Genomic DNA, 27,745 nt, shown 5'->3' on the forward strand with positions numbered 1-27,745 from the left:
AAGTATCTGTGAGCATGGATATTATTCACTCAAAGATATCTTGATAGCAATAGTCTACTGTACGAGCTGAAATTTTTGCGGTGGTTTTATTTTCGCAAATTTCGCGAATCGCCTTCGAACCGCGAAAATAACAACGCGCGATTAACTAAGTTCAGTTAGACCCTCGTAACCGCGAAATTAACAACATGCGAAAATATCCTCCAAGTAGCAATTCGCGAAAATATCTGTATGCGAAAATTTCAGCTCGTACAGTATTTTGTGAATCTTTTGTATGCTTGAGTGCTTTCTTCACTCAGTGCATTTGAACATCATTGTACACAGCTCAGTCAGTAGACAAAGTTACAACAGATTTCAAGGTGAAGTCACCACAATGTCAAACATACAATGTGTTTAACCCGGCATTGCCACACATTTCTTCCATGGAAATGCACACCAATACATTTATGACAGGGTTGTCAGTGTATGTTACAGGCCATCAAAAGAGGCTATGCCAACAATGAAAGAGAAACTACAGTACGTGTGAGGGTGCCATGTACAAAATTGTAAACTCACTTGCCTGTTTGCCTAGGGCAGCTAAAACTCTCTGTTGGGCAAGTAAAATGATTACCATAGGCAGTTGCCTGTTGGAAGTGTGGAACCTTTGTCCTAACGCTCGTTTGGGTAAGTGGTGGAGATAATTACTGTTGTCATATCTGGTGTATAGTGAATGGAATGACATATGCATGTGGGACTGGTAGATATCGAAGAGACAACTCCTAAATGAATGCTCCTGAATACCTGAGATGATTGGTGATAGATGGGTCGAACGTGCCTCCTCCATCAAGAGTGGGTGATTCACGAGTTCTTCTTGGCCTGTGTATGGCTGCATCATTTGTATTTCCCTGGCCATATCACCTTAATCAGGTTTGAGGATGTCATAAAATGCATTCAATGCTTCATTTCTAATTGATATGCTATAGGTGCGTCTTTATTATGCGTTGCCAATCAGTTGAAATGAAAATGAAAATGGTAAAATGAGAGCTGATGATCATTTCTGCTTTTGATTGCTATTCCTTTCAAATTTGCTGTTATCTCTGCAGGAAATATTATAATTTCAAGCCATTGATTTAAGATATGAATATGAATTTGTGTGTTGCCCATGAGAAGCCAACAATGGACTATGCAAAAGTTAACAGAATTAATTTAAAATGACATAAAGGTGTTTTCTTTTTTTTTTCATTGGGTGAAAGGAGAATCGATCAAACTGATGCGACTTGCCGTGTTTGTTATGGATGAACAATCCTAGCTGGAAGTTCAGCGAGCATATCAAGTCATCTTTACCTTTCTCTGAGTCAAAACACACCATCCTGTTGATGTGGAATGTATTCAGGGATGGTTTTGAGATGTTTGCATGACCTATATTGCTTGCTTGTCACCTGCATCATGCCTCTTTCTCTTCGCTTTTTCTCAGCTGCTGGGTTTTTTTCCCCTCTCCTTTATTTCCGTGCCATGATGATATGTATGGCAGAGTTGAGTTCCCCGGGGAATCAATTTCGATCTACTCTGTGATGAGAACCCTTGATATCCAATGGCCTTTACTACATGGGCAAGGCAGCAGGAGTTCACGCTCTGATATGCAAGTAGTAAGCCACTTTTTCACCATGCACCCTATCCCCATGACAACTGGCCAAAATTACACCCTATCGCCTCCCCCTCCCCTTCTCTCCTATCTTTCTCTTTCTCTCTTCTGTAGTCTCTGAGTCATATTAGCCAATATGAATGTCAACCAAGTGTGATAAAGCCCATCCCATTCATGACGGACAATTCAGAGACATTTGCAAAGAGCAAATTATTTTTGCTCCGTTGTGCACATTGTTTGGATAACAGCCCTCACCCTAGTTCACACTACATAAGCCCTGTTTCCTTTGCTGAATGAAATTGTCCTTAAACAAATTGCAGATGGGATGGGGCATTGTAAACTATGAAGTGATAAACAGTGATTGTTGTAAGGTTTCATGAAGCTGGCCTCTTGTCAATCCTTCCTTTGTCACTAATTTGATATTTGCTTTCTTCATTTACATCATATAATTTAGTTTAGTAGAGGGTTGAGCTAGCAAAAATTGTGTGCACTGACACCCTGACTTACTTCTGTAGGTGCATTCATAGTTTGCATTTACATGTTATTGAATACCATAGTAATGTGTTGACACCTTTCTCATTGGTGAAATACTTCAGAAATAGATGCTTCAGTAATTTAATTACCTGGTACTGTTCTCATTCATGAAATTCCATAGTATTTCTGGCTTGAAAGTACACCTCTTTGAGGTAAGCTCTGTGCTTGTGCATATCTCTTATGAGGAGGAGACAGGACATTTTTCGGTTTGTGTGAGAGAAACAGAGCGGCACAATCGCTGGTATGCGATTCACGGTCACACCTCACAAATGTATTTGCACAAAGTTTGAATTTAATACCACTTTATGTAACATGGTTTTTCACAATGTATATCATGGTGTATTTCATGGCATATTTTGCATTCATATTCACGGACTACTCAAAATGACCCAGTATTTCACTGAAAATGTGAATTATGCACCTTTGTATAATTCAAAACCAAAAATTTTCACATGCATTTTAATTTCATGAAAAATTTAAAAAAAATTTTCTTGTCTACACTACATGCATTGAATGCCAGTGACAAGTGACGAAAATTTAATGCCGCAAGAATGGCTGTTAGTTCCAATTTGTGAAAATTTCATGCCAAAACATTTCTTGCTGTACAGTAGACATCACAACAGGGAGGCATGTGTAGGATAGGGACTTGCACCTCGTGTTGTTGTGGGTGTCAGTTTATATGTAAGAATGGACTTGATAGACTTTGTACATTCTTTGTTCATTTGTTATTCTTATCTGGTGATACATAATTCAAAATCAAAGTCCTCTGAAAAGTTGCTCCATTTTTGTATAATAATCATTTGTCACTTGTTGTTGAGAACACAGAAGACTGATATTCATAATTGGGATATGGTACAACATTGAAGATTGTGATGTTGCACACTCACACAAAAATGCACCAAAACCAGTTCTGTCAATATATTGAGCATTTAATAATTGGTTTGACACCTGTCACTGCATGCAACTGATGAAATAATAACCTGTCCAGTCAGCTGCACATAGCCACTCTAAAATTGGAGTGCAAATCATGCCATGAGAGTCGTGAGTAATTCATAGCTCAAGTTCAGTTCAATGGCATTTATTTCCAGCAAATATTAATATACATAAGTACAGATAGCTGGGGGCACATCTCTAAGAACTTGTGACAAGTGTGCCCTTAAAATAAACGAATATGATATGTCATGATATTTGTGTGTGTGTGTGTGTGTGATGTCACAATTCAGCTGTCAGTGTGAATGTTTTTAGATGCAAAAGAGTTTGAAACATAAAACATATATTTAGGTTAACTTCATTTATTTCTTCGTAGACAAGTATGTAATCAGCTTATATTTGAACAAGAACTTCAAATGTTTGTTCTTTTGTTATATTGCATTTGCAGAACTTGCTCATTTAAAAAAAACAACAACAACAACAACAACATTGCATGGTATGTTACATCCTGGATTCAAAGCATGTAGCCTTCTTCTACATAATCCAGCATCAGATAGATATACATGTGTACAATGTAGAGAGTAATGTATGGAAATTGATTTAAAAAACAACAACAAAAAGAAAATCTGTTAGGGATTAAAGGGACCCCATATGTAATGTGAGACGTATCCATGGCGACTTCCTTGAGGATTTAGGGAATGCCTGTGTGCCAACATAATTGAGAAGAGATAATCCAAACATTGTCAAACATAGCTGCGTTCAGACTGCCTTATCAAAGTGTGGCTTTGCTTCCTGGTAGTGTTGACTTTCCATGGCTTTGTGGAAGTGTCTAATTTCAGATCAAAATTGTAAGAACGAGGCCATGTATGATGTGGTAATTACAGCTGATGAAATGGATAGGTGTGGTTACCATGCAGCTTGTGTATCATGCAGAATTCATGAATCATGTTTTGTTGTATGTAGGCCAATCTATTAAAGAAAGCATGAATACTTTGCATGTCGTTCTGATAATGGGACATCCAAAATATAGGGCCTACTGAAACTACCACTTCATGGCAAGGGAGTAACTCTCTACATCTGCCTTAGATCGATATGTTTACCTTTAAAGTTATGTGTAATTTCAAGGCTAAACCAAGAAAATGAATGTTGATTGAGAGTTTGGTAGTATCCATTAACATGTGTAGTGTTTTGCGCAAGTCTGGACATGGCCTTTGACTCTTCCATCAGAATGTGCAGGAGTGTAAGTGGAAGTATCAAATTAGGCGGCGTGTTTTGGGGATCGTGATCCTAACACGCAGTTCGGGGTACTGTCTGCCCGGCCGGACTGCAAGTTTGCAAGCTTGCCAAATCATGCTCGTTTTCTCCTTCTCCCTCTCTCGCTCTCTTGCTCTCTCTCCCAGTTTAGCGATGGCAAGTTCGCGAAGGGTGGGGTGGGGGAAGGGAGCCTGTTTAACGAAGACTGATTAATCAACTGGGATGTGTAGTCACAGCCACCATGTACGGCTGAATGCTCAGGCTGCTGACAAGGCCATGCATTTTACCACTTTGAGAAATATGATGTTACGGTGTAGCTGTTGTGATAGTGTTTTTAGTTTCTGTTTTTGTTTTTGTTTTTGTTTTGTGTGTGTGTGTTTGTTTGGTTTTGTTTTCTTTGGGGGGGGGGCGGGATACATGTAAGGAGGATGTGGTAAATGTCAACAAAATCATCAGCCGACTCATGAAGTATGCACAGCTTTGGTTGACATGTACACTACTATCAAAGTGATAATATGTTTTGTGTTCTTCGGCTGTGGTCGTGGTGGTTTCCAACAATTAGACAAAGGGACCGTGACATGACCGTGGCATTTGCTTGGCAAATGCTAACATCATTTGTATAATGAGAGGCTGTTAGAATGGTATGTAGTATGTCACAGCCGATGGGAGTAAAAGGTCAAAGTAATTATTGAAACCCACCAGAAAAAAATATTTGCTTCTCTCTTGATTCTGCCAACTGACAGAAGCCATCATTGTTTGTGTGTATGCAAATAAGAATTAGACCAAATGATGACTGATTTTAGACCAAGAGTGCATATTAAATGTGAATGATGATTCTAATGAAGCATCACTCGAATTGTGATTCACATGACGCATTTTGACCGTGTGTATGCAAACAGGATTCATGGAGGGTGATTGTTGTTTTCATGCTTGCTTTGTCTGCAGCAAATGTTATCTCTTGTAATCCCTACCACAAGGTCGTCCTGACTCACTGGTGTCAACGGTGTAATTATCATCTATTTTTAATGAAGACATGAAGAGAATGTCAGGTTAGTGACATGACAGTCACATGACCATGATTTCTCTGTGCATGCCAAGTTACTGTAAAACAAGGAATGTTTGTGTGCATTCTAATTTCGCAAATTTTGCGAGAACTAAGATTCGCAAAAATTAAAATGCCCGTGAAAGTACTTGTCTACACTGTACCCATTGAATGTTAGAGCCAACTCGCAAAAATTTCATGCCGCGAAAAAGGCCGTCGGCTCCAATTTGCGAAAATTTCATGCCACAAAAATATCGTGTTTTACAGTACCTGTTGTATTCCATGTTCCGTGACTTCACCAACAGTTGAAGAATCCCATATTTACTTCAATGTTACTGGGCTGACTCGCATGTTTTCTTGATCCTTTGTCGGAAAGCCAAGTGCTTTTGATGGTAGTGCTCCTCTCATATACACTTTTTTCATCACGATGGACTAGTCAAGCAAATCCCCACAGCGACGCAAACCGCAATTTGATGCCATTGAGGTTTCTGGGTGTGGATCTGGATTGCATGCACTAAAAATAAACTGGACATTTTTTTGGCAGATCTAGCCAGGATTTATTTTGGCGGAGTGAGCAGAGTTTTGTCAGTCAGGTCAGCGGAGAGATGGAAGATGTCCATGCCCATTCCAATTAAAGGTTGACTAGTATAAGTATAACCAAAAAAGAGGGAGATTGAGGCAGTTTAATGAAGATGAGACTATATGCATAGCATTTCAGACTCTCTTGCTGACATATGAAATGTTGTCCTGCTTCTTGGTAATGGTATACGTGTCGCTGCAGCTGAATTCTGTAAATTCCTGAATACAACAAATTGAACCAGGGGAATATTTTCACTGGACCATATTGGCAACTTAAACCTACATGTGACTTTCAGTTTCAGGTGATGAAATTTCACTACCCTCCCCTGTCGTATGCCCTTTAACAAATGTTCATTGGGTGGTGTGTGCGCAGTTCCAGTACTCCTCGCAGCAGTGCGGAAAACGTGTGGCTTGCCTGCCAATCCCTGTTTGTGTCAGGGGCCCAAGCAGGAGAGGAATTCTGGGCAGCCTTGGTGTCTACAATGACCCAATCATTTTATCCCGTGGTGAGACAGGCTCCATGTATAAACTCTCTCTCTCCGCCTGCCTGCATCAAATACACTCTTCAGAGGCCCCGCCACCGCGCCCGGGGCTGATGCGGCAGACAAATTACGTACCTCTGCATCCTGTGGATGCCATGGGGTTAATTGATTGGAAACTGTCACTGTCCACTATCTCTTCCATTTCTCCCCAACAAAACCCCCATCCCTCAATCCCACTGGTAATATATAGGTTGAGGGATATAGTTGCTGTAGTACTGTCATTAACCTTCATTTAGATCACATGGGGCTTGCTGCAAGGTAACTTCCAGGTTCTGATGCTTTAGAAATTTAAAAAAAGATTGTAGTGCTGCTCTATTAGCCTGATATCTTCTGGTGCGTAAAAAAGTGAAAAAATTAACCCCACATTAAAATTGATCGTAATAACTGGAGTATACAGAATGGTCTATATTTTGCTGAAATCAGACACAAATATGAAAATTATGGCATTCTAAACTTTAAAATTTTAGTGATAATGACCACATTTTCTAAGATGAGGTGAGAAAGTCAATAATAGCATGATCAAGCAAATCTCCCACAGGTTTGTACACGAAAATTATGGGCCTATCTATAGAAATCCATGGTGCCATTCAATAATTCACAAGTACAACCTCCTCCCTGTAAAATTTGATTCAACTCTGCAATCATTTTATCAATATGTATGCTGGTTAATAATAATTAGGAGGTGATGACACTATTACCTCATCTAATGTGTATATGTGCTATTTTGTTTGATGTTGATTCTTCATCAAAATATATGAGGCTTTAAAGTTCAATAATCATATTTAGCGTATGAATTTGGTTACACAACATTTGCTTCTGCTACAATTGCTCTGGCCTTATTTTCTCCAAGGACTTATGGTTAGGGTTGTGACAGGGTTGTTGGTTTAGTTTGATGTGAGGATTAGGATTAGGGTTAGGTTTGTGGGTAGAATTTATATTTGGCTTAGCATGCAGGTATTTCATGGGAGCAATTGTTGCAGGAGCAAATGTCATGAAACTATGCATTTATATGAAATATCTCCCATTCTGTTGGTGGTATTTTCTATATTTAGTAGAGTTAAATTGACCAGGGAGCAGATTAAAAACATAACAAACGTCTCCTGTGAGATGTATTAAAGAGTGTCCTGATTTTCAGCATATGAAAGTAAAGAGTTATGATATTCATTGCTTTTATTTCGTTAATAGGATATAAGACACTTTGTTTAGGAAAAGTGCTCCTGGCAAATTGTCAAAGTCAGCGCAGTGCCGGCCTCCCGCGGTGTTGCTCTGGAAATGATAAGCCTTGCTTTTGAGGAATCAATTACAACTGCTCATGTGGGCGAATTCTCATTCAAAATCCCCCTGTCCTCACTGACGGAATGATCACTGTGAGATTAGAAACGTCTTCCTCGCATTCCGTTTCTAACGGTTAGCTGCAAGCCCCTCCCCCCCCCCCCCCCCCTCGTGTGGCGTGGGAGATCGCATTAGCATGTGGCAGGTCAGTCAGAGTCAAGGAAACTGGGAAAATGAGGAAGGAAATGTTGGCTGTCCGCTTGTTTTTGCGAGAAAAGGGAAAAAATTGAAAAATCGGGGGATGAACATTTGACACTGACTCGACTGATTTCATCGCCTCCCTGCATGTCCTTTGTTTGGCAAATGTTTCGAGGAAGTCCTGTAAATTTGCTAGTGAACCCGAGCTTTGTACTCAAGCTACACACTCGTCACTTTAACTTTGCGTCATTCAGCTTGACTACACAGTTTGCTTTATCCGCGCGTGACTGTTGGAAACTTGAAAAAGTGCTGAACCGTTTGGGTCCTGTCTGCTATGCTTTCCTCCCTATTTTTGGATCTATTTTTGAGGAAATATGCCTAAATGACGTTAGATGGGTCAAAATATTTGAAAGCTAAGGAATCTTACTGGGGAAGATGGCAGACAAAGAAGAGGTAAGAAATAGAAAAACCTTGCCTTGATTTTACTTTGGAATTGAAAGATTGTAATCATCAGTACTGTAAAGCACAATATTTTCACAGCATGAAATTTTCATGAATTTGAGTCAACGGCCTTTTTCGCGGCATGAAATTTTCACGAATTGTCACTGGCATTCAATGCATATAGTGTAGACAAGAACTTCTGTGTGCATTTGAATTTCGCGAACCTTGGCTCTTCGTAAATTCACAAAATTAAAATGCACACAAACATTTCTGGTTTTACAGTAGATATCGATGGAAGACAATGCACATTGTTGTGGCGTGTACTTGTGTAAGACCACTATGTCCCAAGAACCTGGTATTTGATTTTACTGATCGTGGAAAAAAATTTTCACTTAGGCCTATGTCTTACCTTGGTATCTATCTGCAGAATTTGTCTCTTGTATTGTGCTTTCAGGTATACTGACATATTAATTAGGCCAGCTTAGCAAACTAAGAAATCAATGATTACATGATGTACCTTCTGAAATATACAGTCCAGAGAAGCCAGCCAATAACACTGTAATGTATGCAGAAAAACACTTTCCCATGCAAAACACAGTAGTGGATTATTTGAAAATTATTTAGAGAACAATAAATGTTTGTAATGCAAGTCTGCAATGAAAAGGGGTATTATGGCCACTGTAAAACATGATATTTTCGCGACATGAAATTTTCACGAATGGGAGCTGACGGCCCTGTTTGCAGCGTGAAATTTTTGCGAGTTGCCTCTACCAATCAATGCAAAGTGTAGACAAGATCTTTAGTGTGCATTTTAATTTCGCGAAACTCGACTCTCGCAAAATTCGCGAAATTAACATGCACGTGAACATTCCTTGCTTTACAATATGTCAATTTGGATGCTCTTGTGTCACTGTAGATGTGTATAATTGGTTTATATAATTAATAGCACTGAATCTCTTGTGTTGATAAAAATGTCTACATTTTGTGAATGCCTTGGTTAATGTGTAGAAAATTCATATAGGTAGCAATTCAAGACCCAATGTCATGTTGGAAGTATATGCTGTGTTAATATATCACATGTAATGCTGTGTGAATGTCAAATTAACATGGTAGCATTTGCCTGTCAATTTAGCCTTCATCGAAATGAGTTCGACTGATGATGCATTCCATCAATCTCGCCTGATACATCACATGATGTACTCACTAGCTGACACAGTAATAATCCAGGTCTATACATCCATGTGTGTCTTCCATCTTGAATTCAGTTGGACATTGAATTCTACAATGGCTGAAGGGCTGATCAGAAGCAAAAGTGCCACAAGCATTCAGTGAATGTCTTTACAAGAGTCTGCAGTTCAGAATACTGCAGTTTGTGGTGGTCATAGCCTGTTGAAATACAGGCTAACCCCATTCTTGAAATTGTTGTTATGCAGTGTAGGCCTATGCTATCAACTACAAGCAAAGGGGGGGGGGGGCAGAGACAACTGATTGGTTTAGAATCAAAGGGGAAGTACCTCCCAGTATTCACTTATTTTGAAAGAAAGCAGGGGAGCTATAGCAAGTGTTTGGGGAAAATTACGAGTCCATTTTGCAATACCTTAAAGGCATAATTTACCATTTGCAGATGAAAGCATTAGTGCTTTGAAATAGTTCTAAAATGTGAGTTAGGGATAGAAACAACCACTGTCAAAATTTGAATCCGTGTAATCGATGTTAAGTGTTGTTAAATACACAAAATGTAAACAATAGTTATAATAAAAATGTTTCCAGACTAAACCGTATACAGTTACGGTTTACTGAGAAAAACCCTGATATCTCCTTATATTTTAGGTTTTATTGCAAATATTTCTTATGGTAGGATGTTTTATGATACAACAGGCCTACACATATGCATCAAATGTGATATCTTGAACATTTTTGAAATCACTGCTCCCAAAGGTAAACTGGACCTTTAACCATGCTTGTAACAAGGTAAAAATACACAACCAGAATGGTGAAAGATCCTCCAAAATCAAAGTAAAAGATGCAGAATCAGTGGAATATTCAGATGTCATGTTTTCTCGAAGCCCAACAAAGGAAGCAGCCACAACTGCAAATTAGGCGAGGTGGTGATGTCATACCTTGCTTTCACACGTACCGAGAGTGCTTCAATTTGAATGCTGAATTCCAAACACAATTGCAATTACGATTTGAATCATCGTTTGTTCACACACCCGAGGAAGGCTGTGCGGATTCTGCCGTTTTTTAATTTCAGAGAGAGGAGGGGAGGTTTGGCTTCTTTCGAAGTTCCCATCAAATTTTTGAGCTGTCAGCAGAGCACACTTTGACTGCAGTGTGAGCATTTGAGGAGCGCGGTCTTTCTGCAAAAGTGGTTGCAAGGTCATCATAAGCTCAGCCCCCCCCCCCCCAAAAAAAAAACATGATTGGAGGTCCATTACATTTACACGGTCATTTCGCAGCTTAATTCCGATGAAACGTGATTGGAAAACACCTCCAGACCGTCATTTGAAACAAGATTTGAATTACAATTTGAATCACCCTCCGCAATTCCAGTTTGAATTCACACGGCAAGAATGCTTGATTTGAAACACGATTCTATTGATGCGTCATTACAGTCGTGTTTCAAATTAAGCACTCTCGGTACGTGTAAAAGCTGGGATAGTCTCACAAGTGTTGTAGTGTCATAATACGACTATCATTTGTCAAGACGCCTGTGATTGCAATGTTGGCTGGGCAAAAGATAAAAAAAAGAAAGAGATAGAAAGAGAGATAATCTATACAGGGGAAAAACTTCATCACGATTTCTTTCTTTTAAAACAAGGAATAGACAATGAAAAATTACTTGCATGTGCATGCAGCTGCATAATATCAGGGATGTATGTATATTTTGCAAACCTCAAGTGTAGGGCCCTAGATATTGGTTAGTGGGAAGTTTTGATAAAAGTGAAACTGGGAATGATAACAGGCATATATATATTCTTCCAGTTCAAGATGAATTCTTTATTTTCTCAAGGAAACTACAGAGGACATTTGATATTTAGATATGCTCATGATATGATATTTAGACATGATTAGAGAATGGAAAGTTTCTGTGCTGCCTCCTTTGTTGCTGTAGTACCAGCCCCAGCTATTAAAAAAAAAAAAAAAAAAAAAAAAAACTCACAAAAAACAGAAAGAGCATGCTTTGTATACATCAGATTTGATTTTTTAGTGAAATGGACAGAGTCAAAGAATGAGTGAAAGCTTTACATTAATGGTGGTTAGAAGTGGAAGTGAATGTCGGCTTCTCTACCCTCCTACCCAATATTGATAATAACAATGAAATCCAAGTAGAATAGGATTCTCTTTCCATGCTGCCACAAAAAATGACTGAAAGATTGACTGGCATCAGCATGCCACATTAAAAGGAGAGCGCTGATAAAGGAATGTGGGTCTAAGTGTATAGATTTGTTTGTTCAGTACGTTTATTCCTGTCAAATTGCATTGAGCCGTCACCTCTAAGTCGAAGCCTTCCCAGCTGCTATGAGCTATCAAGATGATCAGAAGGAAAGGCGACATTTTAGCCAGGGATTGAAGGAAGCACCATCATGGCTGCCAGAGATGAAAGAAAAAAAAAAGAGGTTAAGAGAGAGAAAGAGTAGGAAAGAAACAGTGAGATGGAGGTTGGGGCCTTTAAGTGCTTTAAGTAAAGACGCGGAATTCATGCTATCAGGATTGGGGGTTAATGATTCATGAACGGAGGGGGCTTGGCAGCAGTGCGCTAAAAATTGTCCCTTATTGATGCGTCACACTCTGATCATGGACGGGGGAACTGTGAGGCTGTGATATACTCCTTGACTCTCTTGTGTTCTTGTTCCTATAACACACTCCCCCCCCCCCCCCTCCTCCTCTACCCTTGGCAATCTCCTCACCTCTTCCCTAAGTCTGACGTTCCGGAGAAATAGACGTCCATCTCAGCTCAGTCGTTTTTGGCATTTGCGTTTGCATAACTGTTCTTGGTATTCTCCATTAAGAGCACACGAAGGAGAGATTTTCGGTGAAACGGAGAGCAGAGAGGGAGAGTAAAAATGAAGAGAGGAGAAGAGAAGAGAAGAGTGAGATGATTGCACGTGGCATTTTTCTCTCTCGCAGATAAATTATGTCTCTCCTCAGAATTTGTTCAGTTATCCCAGGGTGCTTGCCATTAAATGCTGAGACATTATCATATAGCTTCTCTGCTTTACATTTGTCCGTGCATAATACAGTGAGAGTGTGTGTTTGTGGCGGGATGGGAACTGGTACATCGGCTGATGTTAGGAAATCTTATTTGAGGGAAAGTGATAGTTCTATGTTGAATACGCAACAACAGTGAAATAAACAGAACTTTTGTCACGTTGATATTTTACCATAGCTGCCATGTTGGAATCCTCAAAAAGTAAGCTTTGGATTACCAAAATGTACTGTTCTTCTATGCCACGAAGCCTCCAAAATCCACAAAATGCAGAGACGTCCAGTTGTGTTGTGAATCTTATCACAACTATTAGAATTTTGTAAGGGTAGAGTCAGGCAACCCATTATTTTGGAAAGCGTGCTATGTCCCAAAGAAGTTGATTTCATTTGCTAATAATGCCCTGAGAAGCTGCTTTGTCCATTAGCCTAGAACTTGGTAATGGCCGGCGTTGACCCATAATATCCAACTTTTAGCACTCTGAGGAATCTCAGGCAGAGGTTCGCAAAGGCTTGGTAAAAGAAAGCAGGCTCTGAGATAAGAATGAGAGCACAGGTTGTTTTTGATCGGCCATCTTCCCTCATTTTCTCGGTCAGTTGGTGCCTTGTATATTTCACGGCCATAAAAATATAGGCAGAAATTATTGATTGTCCTTTTCCACAGCGTTTCTGTCCTCCACTTTACCGATGTCCGTAGAATCTTGATCAAATATGCATCTGCACTCGGAGCAATCTTTTGTGGCACTAACACAGCAGAAGGCAGTTTCACATGTTTTTGTCTTTTATTTTATTTTAGTATGAAAATTGCCGTTTTCATGTGCTTTTTTTCTCTCCTTCAACATCTGTGGCGTACACTGCAGATGCAGCATTGTTGTCAAAACATGGCAAAAAATAGGTTTTAGATAATGTCAAAAACAATGACCTGCACACTGTTTGGACACTCTCTTTTCTTGCTGTGAGAATTTGTTTTCCTAAATTGAAAAAAAAAATGAATCTAGTTTGACACAAAGGCATGATGACTTCCCATTTGTGGTAGAAAAATATGATTGACATTCAGTGGCTTTGTTGGGATTGTTCCTTATTCATGTTATTTCTGAACAGATGTAAGGATAATCACTAGCAGTAAGTCAGGTTTCATGGATACCTTTGACCATTTTGTGATGACATACAAAGTGTTTCCAGCTTTTTAACTGACTGAAAAGTTCAGCCCCTGTTGCTAAAATCAGGAACAGAACTTTTAATATTGATCTTATGCATGGATCATGGAACAAACGTCTGTGTGGGCATTGGTGTGATAGATGAATAGATTGTCATGTCCCCCTGTCCCACCCCACTCCAAAGCTGGACCAGATAGATACTGTAAAGCAAGATATATTCGCAGCATATACTGTAAAACGAGGAATGTTCGCGTGCATTTTAATTTCGCGAATTTCGCGAGCGCGAAGATTCGCGAAATTAGAATGCACGTGAAAGTTCTTGTCTACACTATATGCATTGAATACCAGTGGCAAATTACTAAAATTTCATGCCGCAAAAAAGGCTGTCGGCTCCAATTCGTGAAAAAATCATGCCGCGAATATATCATGTTTTACAGTAAGTTTTGTGAATTGGAGCTAACAGCCTTTTCCGTGGCATGAAATTTTTGCACATTTTCACTGGCATTCAATGCATGTAGTGTAGACATGAACTTTTGGAGACGTTGAGTGCATTTTGCCTTTGCAAATCTTGGCTCTCGCAAAATTTGCAAAATTAAATGCACGCGAACATTCCTGGTTTTACAGTACCCTGCCTCATGGCTGAGAGTCAGGAGTATGCCAATGGCAACGAGGACATCTGGCCGACTTGTTTGCTCTCTGGCCATTTATGAAACCTCACTGCCATGATGCCCCAGTAATTGAATATCTGGGAACCCACTGGTCATACCCGAAAGTACCTGATTAATCACTTAAAGCCCATTCCCCCACCCCCACCAGTGATGTGACCTAGTGCTCTTACGATCATCAGAAAATCCGATTATAGTAGCTGAAGAGTCTGTGCAGGGTTTACTGTAGAGTCATTCAGATCCACAATTTTTTTTTTTTTTTTTAATGTTTCATCTGCACTAATGCCACTCGGAAAATCAGCTTGGTGCGTCAATGGCCTCGATGTATTATAAAAGGTATTACTCCCCATTCTTCCTAAGAAGTCTCAGAGCAGTGTATCCCTTGGAAATAGGGTCATTACTCTGGGAGGAAAACATCATTGACTAAGCAAATCACCAGATTCCAATTGATGGACAAAGTGTGTGACATTCACTGCATGATAATTGAGGCAGAAGTGCACTTCTGAGACCATGGTAGCCATTTTAGAGGCAGAATTACTGTCTTTTTTTTTCTTTTCTTTTTTTTTACAGTTTCAGTCATTTCCAAGGGAAATGTTATTTGTGCATAGATACCAACTTTCATCTTGCTTCAGTTCTCTCTGAGCTGTTGTTGTGATTTCATGCACATTCATTTCCAAATACCCAGGAGCTGTACATTGAGGATCCAACCACCATTGAATCACAGATGAGATGGCTGCATGTGTGTTTGCGTCTTTGTGACTGAGCCATACTCCCCACCGATGCCCTACTTGGGAGTCAAACATCAACTCAAATTCATGCTGACATGATTAATGCAGCTTTCAAGCTAGAATGCAATTACCCAACCAGTACATTTCCCCCTCCTTTTTCATTTTCCAGTCTTATCTTTGTATGATGAAAGTGCATTCACATACTGTGCCTGGAATGAGGTCCTGAGGAAATTCGCTGGGGGACTGGACCACAAATTTTGCTGCAATTATGTCTTCAAAGTGCGTAAAATGCCGCAGGTTTTGAATTTTTGTGTTTTTGTATCTCCATCTGAATGCACGGAAAGCCAGGCTGTTACAGCTTGGAAGCATTTTAATCATTTTTATCCTTTCAAAAATTGGATTCATATTTATTGGCAAGTCATTGGGAGGAAATATGAGAGTCAAGGACTGAAATTCAAGCTGTTTCAGAATTTGCCAACAGTAGGCTCATTGACTGCTACTGTATTCAAATCTATGGGGTTTCCTCCTCTGAGAAACTCTTAGAAAGCTGCTCAATCCATCTGTAAAAAGATATCAAGTGTATTTCAGTGCCTAGAAGCTGAGTTTGCGTGCATGAGTTGTTGCTTTGGTGGACAAGACACGGGCATGCCTTCATGTTATCAGGATCCACTTGTGATGAAAATGTATGCACAGATGTGGATGTGTTAGTAAACCTGTCTATTGTTCATCTTGCCTTTAATGCTATTCAAAGATATATGAAAACAACAACAACAACAACGAGTTTAGGATATTGATTCACATGTGGGCATACATTTTGTATAAATATCCATGCATATTCTGTAGGCCTATATCTCTTGAAGGAAAGATGAATTGATACATACAGTATGTATTTACACACCACCCACACATACAGCCTACCTACATACACTTGATCATTTATGCATACCATAAAACCAACAATCCCATATTGAGATTGCTTGTAATCATGAGTAATTTTCAGGAAATATATTTGACTGTTGTTAACGTGGTGGGTTTCGCATTACCCGAATTTGCCCACAGGCAGTGAAACTAAAGAAAATTGCTGTTACTGGCCCCTCTGACCCAAATATCTCGGGCATGTAGACAGGTTCTCCCCAGAGGCAGCTAGTGTTCAAAGTTAAAGACTGAAGAGCAATATTTTTGCCTTCGGTTGGTTTTGTATTTGAATACAGCGAGGGAGAGACACAGTGTAGTGTGTTGAAAAAAAGAAAAGAAAACTTGGGTCTGCAAGGAAGATGTCAATAATGCAGATGTGGCAGTTATAGCTGCATTCACCATCAGTGTTTAGCTGTAATGACAATTGTTCTTTGGTGGAGAGCTTTTCCATGGCATAAAGATCTCACCTTTCTATTTTTTTTTTTTTTTTTTGTGGTCAGAATCAACAATTCTCATTAATATTTTGATCTAATCTGTCTGTTCCTATTCTTGCTTTTTTGTACTTATTCATCAAGCCTTATTACAAATGTGTGTATTTGTGACAACATTTTTTTGGTAAATATAAATATATTTCGTTGGACCATTTCTGACTAAAAAGCAAGTACTATTACATTGCAACTGATTGACAAATTGCCCTACATCGACGTAAATAAGTACTGAATTGATCAGTGTTTACTAGTAGCCATGATAAAAAATCATGGGCGTACATACTCGAGCAGGATTCGAACCTACGACCTCCTGATCACCGGACAGGCGTCATCTCCACTAGACCACCGAGCTTTCGCCCGACAGCAAGTGTTGGTTCTAATCCTTATAGCATGCAGCGGGTACTGCTTTGTTATTCAAATTCATGAAAATTCTTCCGTCGAGATGTTTTCATTGCAACTGATTGACAAATTGCCCTACATCGACGTAAATAAGCACTGAATTGATCAGTGTTTTACTAGTAGCCATGATAAAAAATCATGCGCGTACATACTCGAGCAGGATTCGAACCTACGACCTCCTGATCACCGGACAGGCGTCATCTCCACTAGAACACTGATCAATTCAGTGCTTATTTACGTCAATGTAGGGCAATTTGTCAATCAGTTGCAATGAAAACATCTCGACGGAAGAATTTTCATGAATTTGAATACTATTACATTGTTTGAAAGTTGTTAAAAGGAGAGCAGTAGGTCAGTGACGATAGCATGAGCAATATTAAACAAATTTCAATACCATTATTGCTGTTAGAATTGAACATGATATTCTATTGGGACTTTAGGGCTGTAAAATTGCATAAGATATTCTGTCTGAATGCTTTGTGAGCCATCATACTAATGTGGCACAAATTTCACAGCTGCAATCAAAAGTCAGGAGCATCTGCATCATTTTGTGCAAGACATATAAAGAACATCAAATAAATGCACATTATTCAAGACTTGGGAAGGTATAATCTTTGATAAAAGTTGGTAGAGATTTTGTCAAAAGAGAGTACAATATTATGAGCACTAAGGAAAGGAGACATTAAACTCAACTAGCATAAATGCTGAAAAACCCACAGGATGCTTAAAACCCATTTCCATAATTGACTTCCACTGAGACAGAAATGTTTATTTCTTTGTTGCCTGGTTCCACTGATATTCTTACAAATTTGTAATTATATTCCCCACTATATTCCCCACTCTATTTTAAAACAAGGAAGCTCTCCCTCAGAGCTGAGTTTATGCCATTTCTATTTCATGACGTACATTAGTAAATATAGCTCAATAAATTAATGAAAGATGCAGATAGTAAAGAGAAGGAACCTGCATGCCTGTAGTCCTATCAAACCGAGTGAGTACACCTCAGTTACTGTTGATTTATTTATTAATCTTTGCAGAGAGGTACTCCACCTGGTGCTTGAAGTGATCACGTGTCCTCGATCTTTGTTAATATTTGGTGATCAAGAGCTGTCTGCAATAAAGAATTCATGTTTAGCTTTCCTTTTGAATTTTAATGATATCTGCAAAGAGGTAGTTAATTTGTAATGTATCCTTCAATGCTCAAGTATTACTTGTGATGAATTTTTTATGAATTGATGTGGAGTGAAAAAGTACAGTGACAGACTTCTGTGTGTACAGACTCCTGTGTTTATTCAACTCACTTTGGTCTTCCCTGAAACTATTTGCACTTACCAAAAGGTGTTTTTTATTTGTTTTGATTGCTTCCTGTGCTTCGTGGAAAAAGTCATTCATATGTGGAATTATGTATTACATGTGGAGGTGTTGCCTTTATGGCTTTTCCTAATGTCTCAATTTTTACAAATCTTGTGATTTTTATTTTTTTTTTTTTGGTGGGATTATTTTTATCATCCATTATGATTGATAGTGACTAATCAACCATACTGGCCCAAATGAGCTTATCATGACTGAAAGGCAATTCAACCGAACAATCTGTGCAAAAATGATACAACTGATAACCCCCACATACCCACCCCCCCCCCAAACAAAAACAAAAAAAAATAGGAAAACGTCTTCTTCTACTGAAGCTTTGTTCACAGAAGGAGGGAAGGCGATGGAGGCGAGAGTGGGAATTGAAACAGAATCTCTTAATCACGCAGGCAGACAAGCTTGCGTTTTCCTCCCCTCGTGTATTTATATTTCTCTCCTTCTCTCTCTCTCTCTCAATCTCTCTCTTCCAATCCCTCTGTTGTCTCCTGCTGCCATTGTCATAAACAGTTGCTCCTTTGTCATCATTTGAGGGAAATGAGGGCTTTTTTGTGACTCCCTAGCAGCCCTGAGAAGAGGAAATATGCTGTTTACATGGGGAAAAACATCGTTCATAGCAGGGGAGGCGTCGGGTCTGGAAACACAAATGAGAGTGGAAAGAAAACGAGTGTCTTTGGCTCCTTGGGGGGGGGGGGGGAGGGGAAGAGAAACACATTGTGTTGCCTAACCGCTTGTTGATAAGCGAGTTCAGTGCAATTCAGTTCCCAGTGTAATCAAACTCAGCAAAGGTGAGCATTTGAAAAGGAAAAGAAAGCAAGGGCAATGTGTTTAGGTGTAGCTTACGGTGATCATGGGCAGCGTGCCGCTCAGTTTGTGAGCTTTCTCAACTTGCAGAATTCATCGGAGATCTTGCATTGTTGTTGAACTTCAGCCTGCAGGATATTCATGTGTGTTTTTGAATTTATGTATAAGTGTGTACATGTGTGATACATGCAAGCATTTTGTCATGTAATCAAAGCTGCAGTGCTGTGGTCTTTAATTGTTTTCTCTTCTTAGCCGTGTGGTATTTGAAAACGTGATTCTGTGCTTTTCCTGTCGTCTAGCTTCTCCGGAAAGTTCAAGGGAAATTTGGTCCTAATCTTGTGGGCTGGTTCGAGTGAATGAATTCTAGGGAATGTGTATTATTTATTGGCAATATATGTGGAGAATGATAATGTGTGTCAGGTATTTTCTTGTTATTTTTGTTTCATGCAAATTGGTGTTAGTCACTCTAGTAGAGGTGGGAACAGATTAAATTCCTATCAGATGAAAAGATGAATGCTGTCAAATATGAATATAAAGCTGCAAAGAACTTTTCGGCATTAATGTCGTAATCTGCAGCAAAGATTGCCGTGCTTTGCTTTAGATTTCTCTCATAGAGCAAATCAACAGTCCTGAGGGGTTTCATTTGCCTCTCTCTCCATGAGTAGATCTCTTTCTCACCGTGTTTTGAAAAATAGATAAGCCTATTAGACAAATCATTCAGCATTCCAGGTTATAGTAAATTGGACTTATGCCATCGAGGACTCGACTCCCTGCACATAATGTCATGTTATTTTGCAGAGGTACTTACTTCTTTCTTGTCTTGCATTTTGTTATGTTCTCGTAGTTATTAGACTCTAGTGATGCCCTTCCCAGACTGATTGCATTTTTTTTTTCAAAAAGATCCAGTGACTTCACTGAAAAACATTCTTTTGTTACCATAACACAATAGCACAGATCAAAGTATGCAGCACTAATGCAACTAACTGATAATTTTATGGTGCTCACAGAGCTGCGTAGTCTCGGTGATTCTGCAGGAGGCTGCCTTAAAACTATAATTTCTTCTTATGTCCTGATGAGCAAAAATAAACTGTGCCCAGTTTTCAAAACTAATCTTGCCTCTTGAGATGAGTGTGAGACACAAATATTTCCCTGATGGCTCAAGGAAACCTCCCTGAAACTAGCCCTAGATGCTTATGTCATAAAACAGAGCAAAATGTGATCATTCGTTCTGTTTTCTAAAAACAAAAGCTCCTAAAAAGCTGGACAAAAAAGGCAGTTTCAAATGCCCATTTACACCCATCCAAAATAAACAGATTTTAAAAATCAATTTTTTGCAATGTGATGTGAAAAATTTTTTTTATTCTTCTGTATGAACACACAAAAATCACTATCACAATCCACACAGTGACATAAGATTTTGGTCAATCTTATTGATCTTGATTCTTTTTTTTTTAACCCCTCAGCAGCTGCCCCTCACAGCATTATGCCTTGCAAAGTGTGTGTGAACAAGCATATTTATTGATTTTTTTTTCTCTATTTTGTGATGCAACTTGTGCAGCAGTAAATCCAGGATGAGTGTAGACAGAGATTTTTTTTTTTTCCTCTCCTGCTTAGGCATTTGGACCAATGGCTGTATAGGCCTAGTACTTTAAAGGTAGGGGATACCTTTTACAGACCTCCCAAAATGCAGCAAAACATTAATATGAACATCAGGGGACTTGTTCAGGCCACTGCTGAGAAATTTGGAAGTCAACAGTTATCTACAATTTGAATAATGCACAAAACTCAACTACTCAGTAGTTCTGTGTGTCAGCCACACTTAAGCCTGTTTGTTGCAGTCTTCTGTATTTTTTTATCTATAAACACAAATCTAAAAGTATAAGAGCTGATGTAATAACATGTAGAGTGTGTGGCAAGAATGTATATAGAAATTTTTGTAAGTTTTGATGAACTTTCTTCACAAAATATACATGATGGACACACATGCAGTGCATGGGTCTGCAAAGGTAGCCTAGTAATGTACTGGAATTTACGGTGAGCCCCGAAAAAAATTCAGTTCAAAATCAACGGTCAATAAAAATGTACTAAATGTTACCTTCCACTTTCAATACTTTATGGGAGTTTCTAAAATGATACTCTCTTCAACATACCACTGTATTTATACAACTCTTCATTTAAGGCCTGCAAATGGGATTCCCTACCTTTAAAGTAGACATGAGCTTATTCATTTTACTCATCCAAGAGAGTGTGTGAGTTGCTCCAGGCAATGTGGCACCTTCCAACATCAACAGAAGTGTTTCTGCAGATGATGATGCTGAAGAAAAGTTTACAAGTAGAAGGGGTGGGGGGAACAGATAGACAAGGTCAGAGAGAGCTCGTTGAGAGTGGGCAAAATCGCTAGAACAATTATTTATGCATTGGTATAAACGTGAAAGTTTTTGTTCCTTTCCATCAATTCATTACAATTTTGTCTCTTCTATATCACATGATGAAATTTTGCTACTTAGACTATAATAAAAGACATGTAATGATGGCCACAGTAGGCTGGATATGCGCATGAAAATCACAGCAAAATGATGAATCATATCGCACAAGCATGAGAGGGAAATGATGCCAGGCAAATGAGAGCGAAAGGTATTTCGGTATTGGACTCCCATTTTTCCCCCCACCTATTCCTGGAGTGTCAGAAGTTCACTGGGTGAATTCTCTGCCAGCTCGTGCATCTGTCATCTCCGGGGCAAGCCAAGAGTGAAGAGGAGACACAGCAGCAGTTGCTGGAGACAGACACCACCATTGAGGAGTGAGCTGTTAGAGGCATTCCGGTGGACAGACACGTACACTGCAAAGAGACAGGGTGTTCAGACGTAAACAATTTATACTAGAACGGTATAGCTATACCCAAACAGTATAGCGATACGATGAATTTATACGTCTAAATGCTGACTAACGAAACAATGTGTAACGAAACGACGGTCAAAGCATCATTTCGAACTAGAACTCGATAACGAATCAGAATTCCATCGTGTCCATTGTGCATCTGAACGTATGGCGACCGTAGAACAGTAAAACTGGGTGGGGCTTAATGGGAGCGGGCACGAAAGATGACCCCATAGCTGTCACTCATGACAATGTGACGCGAAACTGCACGTCTATATGTTTTCCAGAATGGTCAAGTTTAGCTTCTGAATGGTCTGTCAGCTGTACAATGATTCTTTAGGTCCTATATGTCATTTCTTTATCAAGTTTTTGTATAAACTGGCTTGCGTCTGAACAGGGGGTGAGAGAACGGGGAGGGAGATGGGCGAGAGAGGGAGAGCGTGTGAGAGCGAATTATCAAAGACATATTTCAGAGCTTGTGAAGCCCTTCCACAACACTTGTCGGCTTTGGATGGGATGCCTGCCATCAGAGAAGAATTTGACATTGAACCGCTATCTCCATTTCAAGTGTAAACCCTGCCCACCTACTGTATTCTTCACATGTTGTTCATATGATGTAGTCTCTCTCTCTTTCTCTCCCTATCTCTGAAACACACACAAATGCATATAATACACATACACACACAAACAGACAGTCAGTGGATTTATCCCCCCCCCCCCCCCATGAAAGTTCAACATTGAGATTTTTCCTCGAAATGTGTCTGAATTGCTGTTGTTAAATTTTTGTTGCAGAATCCCTTAGGCATGGTTAAAAGAGTTCAAGCTAGGTTGGTTCTTTCTCTTTTACTTTGTTGTGGAAAGTAGTTACAATGTCTGTCTACATGTTATTTCATTATTGGTTTATATACAGGGTGCAGGACATGGAGAATTTTGTTAGGTCAAGTGAAGGTAGTCAGCCTTAGCAGCTTTTTAGGGACTTTTTAGGGACTGATTTGCTTGCTGTTGTCAGTTTATTTATAGGATACAACCATTATATGGACTCATCTTTCGGTGTATTGGTGCACTTTACACAAAGTGTGACTCGCTGCTCTTAAAAACGCTTTGCTATCCACTCATCCATCATTCATTACGTGTGTAAGCCTGGGTCGGCTGACAGCAGTGGACCCATTTCACACACACACACACTTGAAGGACAATCTGCCTGCAATAAAACCCTGCAGCTGCATGGCTGTAATGTTTCCTTTCCTGTTTGAAGACGGTAGGCCTTCTATTTTCTTCAGAGCCATTTTCAGGAGATTGGCTAGCCTTGAGATTATCTGGAGAGAGAGAAAAAAAATGCACTGGAGACTCCACACTAGGAAGAATTTTCTCAATATAATTATGTTTTTATCTTCTAATAGAGTTGGGCACAGTTTGTTTTTTGGCGAGGCTGATTCTGCTCATGTTTTTTAGTCATATAGTTTTACATGGTATGGATTAGTACATGGAATACTTGAGATTAGCTCATACTTTGACATATTGTCTGTGTAAGCTGTACTTAGGTTCCAAGTAAGGCTGTGGTGAACATTTTCAGAACCCACATCTGAGTGAAAGCATACATAGTCAAATATGTTACTGGCCCCTTTTTCACATTCATAATATCAAAAGAAGGCTACCAAATAACAGTAAGGTTTTAAATGTGAAATTTGTATGGAAATACCTATTTTACAAATATTGTCTTTTCTCAGAATGTTGTGACCCTAAGCTGTTTTTGGCATTCTAAATGTGTTGTTTGATGCAGCAGAGTCCTCTGTGTACAATTCTTGTCAGTTGAGTGAGCATCCAGCATAACTGGGAACACATAATAATACACAAAGGCAGCTGAAAGCCTTGTTAAGGGGGTTATAGACGGGGCAGTTACCAGTGTAAAAGGGTTAAAATGGTATTATGGTCATTTTAATACAGCAGAGCAAGTGTAAGGGATGCTCATTTGTGCTCAGAAATAGTGTTATGTTCAGATTCTTTCTTAATTATTATTATTACTGGTCGGGAGATGCCCATTTTTTGAGAATAGTCATATTTTGAGTTGTCACTTTTGTGGTCTCATGAATGCCACCAATAAAAGTGTGCAAAAGAGAATAATGAGCAAAGACATGCTCAGTTCAAGCACATTCTTCATTTGACCGAAAGATCGGTCTGTATCTGTCTGTCGGGAATGTTCCGCAGAGACTGCATCTGGCTTCACGGATCCCCTCTGTCTACGGAGGAGAGCGTTAATGGCAAAAAATAAAAGACTCCTCCGGACAGACGGATCTTTCTGTCTAATTCTTCATTATCTGGAACGACAAGATGGAAGGAGGTTGTACTCACTGAAAACTTTCATGAAAGTGTACTTTTCTTTTAAGAGGAGAAACATAGATATCTTGGGAGAGGAAACAAAAGCTGGAGATATCTGTTTCTTTGGATTATCAGATAAAAGACTGATTTTTTTTTCCCCTCAAATTCACTATGATTATTGACACTTCTCACTTATTTCCTGTTTACAATAACCTAGACATGTACAATCGGCATTTTATACAGCTCATTGGATTTCAAACAGCTGGGGAAAGCGTGTCAACATGTGTCTTTCCTGACTTGAAATTCTCATTTCATATTCATTTGTCTGTAGCGGAATATTCTGCTACACCATTTCCTATTCCCACACCCATTGCCTGTGATAAACACGTTGCCAAGCAGTTGATGGGACACATGTTTCATCTCGTGTAGATGCAACCATGTATTAGCGCCCTGCTTGACATTCCAGAGTTGACTTCCATCCTGACCTTTGCGGAGCCCTTGAGTAAATAAACAGCCTGAAACTCAGGGACACTGGGCAGGGGGGGGGGGGGGGGGGAGAAAGAGAGGGAGAAAGATACATCCATAACGAAAGACTCTGTTTATGTGAGTGTGTGTGTGTGTGTGTGTGTGTGTGTGTGTGTGTGTGTGTGTGTGTGTGTAGTGTGTGAGTAGAAGAGGAAGAGAGAGAGGGGGAGAGATAGGAGATTGATGAGACAAATCTTATCACCAGTCCTCTTTTCTTTTTCTTTTCCTTTATTGCCCAGTTAACAGGTTGAACTTTCCACCTCCCTGGTTGAACAAATTCAAACAAGTGAAAAGTTCTTGAAGAGTTTTTACATAATGCATCTCACTTGTGGTTATATTGTCCATGGAGACTAGGGAAGGTTTGTTGTTGTTTTTTTTTTTGATATCCAATGTTTGTTTGTTTTTTAATCAGGTTGTTATTATCATGTTTGGGTTTGTTTTTACCAATGTGTTACATGCACACACAAATTAGATGAGCCCCAATTAGTATTTTTTTTTAATCTTTTCTTTGAGGGCTTTGTATGCGGGCCTTATATCAAAACACAAGATTGCACTTACTGATTGTGACTGACTGTCTTCTGCCCCCCCCCCCCAAACACACACACACACACACCTTCCTGTAGCAAAAGTCATTAACTCTGGACTCTAAAGCACATCTTATTCCAGTGCTTTACACAGTACTCTTCAAACCTTGGCACACTGCACAATGAAGTACCAGGGTAATATCATTTTGGTTATGAGCATGATTAGGCCTATAATATGGATGTAATCATGTCTTCATTGTCAAAACCATTATCTTAGAAGTCATTCACTTCATTAGTGCTTCATGATCATTTTTCTCTGATTACCAATTGGTACATGCCACCCATACCCAGATGAACAATCACCCCTTTTTATTCTCCTGTGTTATTCATCTTGTGTGATTTCATCTATATACTACCATAGTCTTGTTATTCATCACCCTTCCCATTCATTGTGCGTATTGGCTTTGATAATGGGTCCATTCCTTTGTCTGCATATTCTGGGCTTGTTTGCTGCCACATGAGGGCGCTACTGCCAATATCTGTAAGCAAGTTTGTGAGCTATTTGTATTATGGCCATCAAGCCTCATCACTTCTGTCATGTTTATGTGCAAAGATTAAGGCTGTCAACATAGGGCAGTTCAAATCCTGCAGGAATAGGTGAGATTACTTCACAAAATGATGACCCTATGTTGGTACTCACAAGTTTTTTTTCTTTTTTTCTTTTTTTTTTTTGTTTTAGCTGATGTAGGGTTTTTTCCAGCAAGAAGGAAAAACAAAATATTTTTGAAGTGATCACTCTTAGCCATGATGCCTTCTGGGCAGTCATGTTTGAGACAATTTCCTTACACCACATAAAAGAAGAAACCAAAGATTTTTTTTTCTTTTTTTTTTTAGCTCTAATAACTCTTTAACTAGAGATATTTTTTGAAGTACCTCTTTATGAATAAGGCTCAATTTTTGAAATACATCTGTAATGTGAGAAAGTTTTTGTTGTTGTTTTCCTATGGGGCAAGTTCGGTAACAAAAACTCTTCTTTCGCTCTGATCAAATCATTCAACAGCCCCTCCGTCAGTCGGTTGGCGTTGACACCATGGACATTGGGGTTGCCACGGAACCCGAGTGCATCGGACCATGTGAGCCTGGCACGTCAGTCAACCTTGAGGGCATCGTTTGGCATGAAACAGACCAAGGTAGGGCCTGGTGTACTGTTGCATTGTTCATTCTCATTATGTCAGTATATTTGGAAGGATTGGAGCTGGTATTAGGAGTATTGATGTGCCCAATTGTTACAAAATGTGTGATGGCTCGGTAATGAACTTGCTGCCACCATGTTTACAGATGCCAAATGTTTGACAAAGTAAATAGGAAATAGATATATGTTATTTGATCCAAGCATTTACGAGTCGTTGGGAGTTTAGGCACGAATGTCATATTTTAGGGTGTACTTTATACATGTGATAATGCAGAACAATATGATGCATACATGCAGAGCTGCCAACTAGTAATTTTCAACTGTATTTCTGTTTTCATTGGAAATATTTGGTTTTCTGTATTATAATTTTGCAAAATGTCAATATTCTTTTAATGAATACTTTTTATCGTGGTTTTGAAACATCAGTTTAGCCTTTGGAACATTTTTCGTCATGTGCAGCAGTGTGTTTTGTTCTGGGTATGTGTTTTGTTGGTTTTTGTCTGCAAAAGCTGGCAGCCTTATACATGGATGGATGTACTGTGCTACATATCGTCGCTGGGGTGACAAAACCTCGTATCTCAAAATTGTCAAATGTTCAGGAGAGCGAAAAAACATGGCGGCCAAAGCACTATAGTGAATGGGAAAGCCTTCTCTTTGACATGTCATGGTGGCTTCATTTTTGGAGTAAGACAGTTAGGATTTGGCCAAGACATCACTTGACCCATTATTTGACCATTAAGCTAAAAAAAAAATTTTTGACATTTTTGAGATACGAGGTCTTGTCACCCCAGCGACGATATGCCAAGAGGACACAAAAACAAAAACAAAAAAATATATATCATTCGTTATATACATAAACTAGAAAAGCACTCTGATAGCGCAGACCTTCGCCAAGCATGCAGCTGATTTTCCTTCACTGAACTTGTTCTTCGATAGAGATATCAGTGATTTCCACCCATACGTACTTATAGCATTGTGTGCTGAAAGTCGCCCGATTTTTCAATATAGAAGCCTTTGTTACGTCATAAACCCTCAGCTGCAAAGCGCGCCTTGCCCAAGCAGAAACTAGAGCACGCACTTTAGTGCGCGCGTGGCAAGCCTCAAATACGCGCAGCCTGAACTCCCAAGTTCAATGACCCTACCTACCAAAATATCAAAAAACCTTCATAAATTT

General features: G+C 39.4%; 1 protein-coding gene across 1 annotated transcript in view; it reads left to right on the forward strand.

Moving 5' to 3' along the window:
* LOC140231103 (uncharacterized) overlaps positions 1–27,745 on the forward strand; it is a 47,582-nt gene that overhangs the window by 13,801 nt on the left and 6,036 nt on the right. The window contains exon 2 of the mRNA XM_072311256.1: positions 26,440–26,569. Within this exon, the coding sequence (XP_072167357.1) occupies positions 26,440–26,569 (130 nt within the window). The remainder of the gene's footprint in view (positions 1–26,439; positions 26,570–27,745) is intronic.

This window comes from Diadema setosum, chromosome 7, assembly GCF_964275005.1.
Source record: "Diadema setosum chromosome 7, eeDiaSeto1, whole genome shotgun sequence".
In the NCBI taxonomy this organism is placed as follows: domain Eukaryota; kingdom Metazoa; phylum Echinodermata; class Echinoidea; order Diadematoida; family Diadematidae; genus Diadema; species Diadema setosum.